This window comes from Brassica napus, chromosome A9, assembly GCF_020379485.1.
Source record: "Brassica napus cultivar Da-Ae chromosome A9, Da-Ae, whole genome shotgun sequence".
NCBI classification, from domain to species: Eukaryota; Viridiplantae; Streptophyta; class Magnoliopsida; order Brassicales; family Brassicaceae; genus Brassica; species Brassica napus.
Genome location: NC_063442.1, coordinates 23,743,320 through 23,747,514, shown reverse-complemented (window position 1 = coordinate 23,747,514; position 4,195 = coordinate 23,743,320). Strand labels below are relative to the sequence as shown.

General features: G+C 38.0%; 1 protein-coding gene across 1 annotated transcript; it reads right to left on the bottom strand.

Moving 5' to 3' along the window:
* Positions 1-2,738: 2,738 nt before the first annotated feature.
* Positions 2,739-3,820, bottom strand: LOC106363096 (glutathione S-transferase T3-like). The gene is made up of 2 exons (XM_013802897.1): positions 2,949-3,820; positions 2,739-2,742 (listed from the first exon to the last, which is right to left on the bottom strand). Exons 1-2 carry the CDS (start codon positions 3,818-3,820, stop codon positions 2,739-2,741), a joined length of 876 nt encoding a protein of 291 aa, XP_013658351.1.
* Positions 3,821-4,195: the final 375 nt, after the last annotated feature.

Sequence of the window (4,195 nt, the reverse complement as noted above, 5' to 3'; positions counted from 1 at the left end):
TAAGGGGAAGCTCCTTTTTATCATCCTCACCTAAGATGACAGTCGCTAAAATAGACAAATAATTAAAGCGGATTTTGTCTTCTGTTGACCATGAATATACATCTTCTAAGGCCCCTTTCAACTCTCTCTTGCAAGGGCTTTTCCTCTGTACTTTTAACTTCTTCCACAGCGCTTTATGCACCTTTGTTTCAGTGAAATCCTCATCCTCAACAAAAGGCGCACAGTTCAAAGCAGTTATGTTTTCGAACTCCGACAAAGAGAAGATGCTCGACAATCTTTGACGACCAAGTGAATTTATTTTCTATGAACCGTATAATCACTCTGAGAAGAGAAGCACGAACAATGTTCCATACTTCTTCTCCAACAGCATTTTTTACATCTTCTAGAAACTCTGTTTTACTATGGTGATTGATACTTTTCTTCGGTTTCGGCTCACAACCCACTAAAAGTAATCGTTACGGGAATCCTAAATCCACATTTGTTTGAATCGACATCCTGTGTAAAAAAACATGCTTAAATGAAAACTTCGTATCAAGGAATTATACAACCTTCAGTAAAGAGTGTGACAAATTAATAAAATAACACTAATAAAATAAGGAACATAAGTTAAAAAAAAAAACAAAATAAAGAAAAGCACAAACAAAACAGAGACTGTTTTCAGTATTATACTCGTTAGTTATTGGAAGATAATGAGAGATAGCGTGAGTTTGTGAAGAGTAGAACAATAAGAAACTTGTATATATTGATCCTCAAATGCAAGATGCTTATTATGGGATGCTTAAGAAAATAAAATACTTTTTTTTTTTGATAAAATTTATTTATGACATCAAACATATTAAAAGATTACATTTTAAACATAGATTTAAAAAACATTAAAATAAAGATTAGATCAATACAAGAGATTAATTTGAAAAAAAGTGTGAACTCATTGGTTGTCTTCATCACCTCCAAATCTACGCCACACATGTTCAACCAAATCACCTTTCAGTTGTTCATGCATTTGTCGATCATGAATTCTAGTTCGAACGCCCATCATATCGGCAATATTTGTAGGGATATCTGTAGAATACGTGAGATCGACATGTGAACTTCTATTGTCTTCTCCGTGTTGGAAATAGGAAAGATCAAATTGACTGTATCCTGCTCGTTCATCTTCTACTATCATATTATGAAGTATGATACATGCCCTCATAATCTTACCAATTTTGACTTTATCCCAAAAAAGTGCTGGATTTTTAACGATGGCAAAGCGAGCTTGCAAGACTCCAAAAGCACGCTCGACATCTTTTCGGACAGCTTCTTGATGTTGAGAAAATAAAACCACTTTCGGTCCTTGTGGTATTGCAATAGATTGGATAAAACTTACCCATTTCGGATAAATTCCATTGGTGAGATAGTAAGCCATATGATACTCTCTTCCATTAACCGAAAAGGTAACTTGCGGAGCTTGACCCTTTATTATGTCATCAAAAACAGGGGAGCGATCAAGAACATTAATATCATTTAAGGTACCTGGAGGTCCGAAAAACGCATGCCATATCCAGAGATCATATGAAGCAACCGCCTCTAATACGATTGTTGGTTTGCCTGAACCACGAGAATATTGTCCTTTCCAAGCGGTGGGACAATTCTTCCACTCCCAATGCATACAATTGATGCTTCCTATCATCCGGGGAAATCCAAATATCAAGTCGACGTCGAAGATCATCCGGTGTTGGTCTTCGTAGGTATTCATCTCCGAACAAATAAATTATTCCCTCCACAAAATTCTCCACACATGATCGAGTTGTCGTTTCACCGAGCCAGAGGTATTCGTCGACTGCATCCGCCGCAGTACCATATGCCAAGACACGAATAGCTGCTGTACACTTTTGGAGTGCTGAGAGACCAAGCCTTCCAAGACCATCTCTCTTTTGGCGAAAGAAGTCAACTTTGTTCGAGAGTCGATCAACAATGTGCATGAACAATGGCTTGTTCATTCGAAAACGTCGTCGAAAATAATTTGAAGGATACGTTGGCATTTCACTGAAATAATCATTCCATAAACGTTCATTGTCTTCTTCCCGATTCCTTTCGATATAAAGTCATTTTTTTTCTTTTTCTACCTCGTACATCTTCATCACCACCAGTGACAAGTTTTTCGAAGGCTTGATCAAAACGTTGATCAAAGATTTCATCAAATCTATCATCAAAAGCTTCATCTAAAAGGTTATGAGAAGAAGATGAAGCCATATGATTAGTGATTTTGGTTTGGTGAGAACCAGATAAAGAGACACTTCGTTTGGTTTAGTGAGAACTCGTGAAGAGGAGATGGTTTGGTGAGAATGAGAGAGTTGATGGTTTGGTGAGAATGAGAGAGGAGAAGGTCTTGTGTTTGTATAACAATAAGAAGAGAGGAGATGGTCTTCTGTTTATATAATAATGAGAAGAGAGGAGATGGTCTTGTGTTTGTTATAACAATGAGAAGCATGACTAATTTATACAAGTGAGTTACAAAAGAGATAAACAATGAGAAGCATGTCCGTGACATATGCATACAAACAGACAAGACACTACACAAACAAAACACGACACATATAACGAGTGACATATCTACGCAGACAGACAGTACACAAACAAGACACTACGCATGTCTGTGACTTCACAAGAAGCCTCCTCCACTCGTTACTGTCCGTGACTTCACAAGGCTACACAAGAAGCCTCCTCCATGACTTCACAAGACTACAAGACTAGACAAGTCACCTGCAGTAAGACACAAGTTCATTACAACAATCAGTAAACATTATATAGAACATTTAACTCATTAAATAGAAACAGAGGCATACATGATTAAAATCACTAAGAGAAAATTTTACTCATTAAATAGAAAGAGAGGCATACATGATTTATTTTAATTAAGCAACACAAGAAAGACAAGCAAGACAAACATAGACTTATTTTAATTATACCCTAACTCAGTAATGAGTTTCTTCTTCATAGTTTCTTCATAATCCGCCAGTGGTCCTTCTCTACCAATGAGAGTCTCCAGAAGCTTGATCTTAGACAGCTCCTTCTTTATAGTCAAATCCTCCTTCTTCATAGACCACATTGACTGAAACTCCTCGTAGTCCTTTGCATCACCAATTGGCTTCTTAGAACGAGCTTTTGATGCCTTAACTCCAGGGGGACGAGTTGTTGCTTCATCACCAGAGTCTACATCAATTGCTTTAGAGCTTGAAGAGTGAGAAACGTCCACACTCTTCCTCTTTTTAAAACTTCCCTCAGCTTTAGCCGTAGACAACTCAGTCCACTTTTGGTCATTACGTAACTCTTTCCAAGCATGCTCAAGCGTGAATTTTTTTTTATAATTGGTGAAGAAGATTTTGTGGGCCAGTTTGAGAACATCAGTTTCATTTTGCCCACTGGTTCTCTCTCTGGTCGCAGCTTCAAAAGCTCCACAAAACTTGCAAACGAGGTCATTTATCTTCTGCCAACGATTCTTATAGTGAGCTGCCTCTCGCTTTTCACACCCAACAAGCTTGGGACTAGCGTTGTAGTACGCAGCAATCCGCTTCCAGAATACAATAGACCTCTGTTCATTCCCCACTACTGCATCTTTGCTCGTGTTTAACCACAAGCTTATGAGCACAATGTCGTCAGTTGGAGACCACGTTCTCTCCTTACGGCTGGCTTGAGTCTCTTCACCAATGTTCGAATCGTGCATGTCTTGACTAGCAAAGAAGGGAAGCTGTGACTCGGGTACATTACCAAAGACCACATTCTGTTGACTGCTAAGCAGGTCAACAAAGTTTGAAGGCTCAGTAAAAGGATTAAATTCCATTTTCGAGGTTAGAGAATAGAGAAAAAACAGATAGGAATCTGTTTTAGATGGATGAGAAGGAAGGAGTTTTAAAAGAGTTTACGAGTTGACATATATCTAACTCCCATTTATTACCGTTTCACAACCATAATCAACCACAATTTAAGACACTTCAAACTAAAGCAAAAAATTAATTATCGGCAATTCAAACCAAAGAAAGTCATTTAACTACAGCAATGCAAACACACCTAACACATTAACTACCTAACCATAAAGCTTTCAATGGCAGTAAAAGTTTTAAACATTTACCTGTTTTGCGCAGGGGAATACACTCCTCTGGTTGCAGACGATCCTTCCTGTTTTGCTTCAGTGATGGAGATCAAGACACAGACAAAC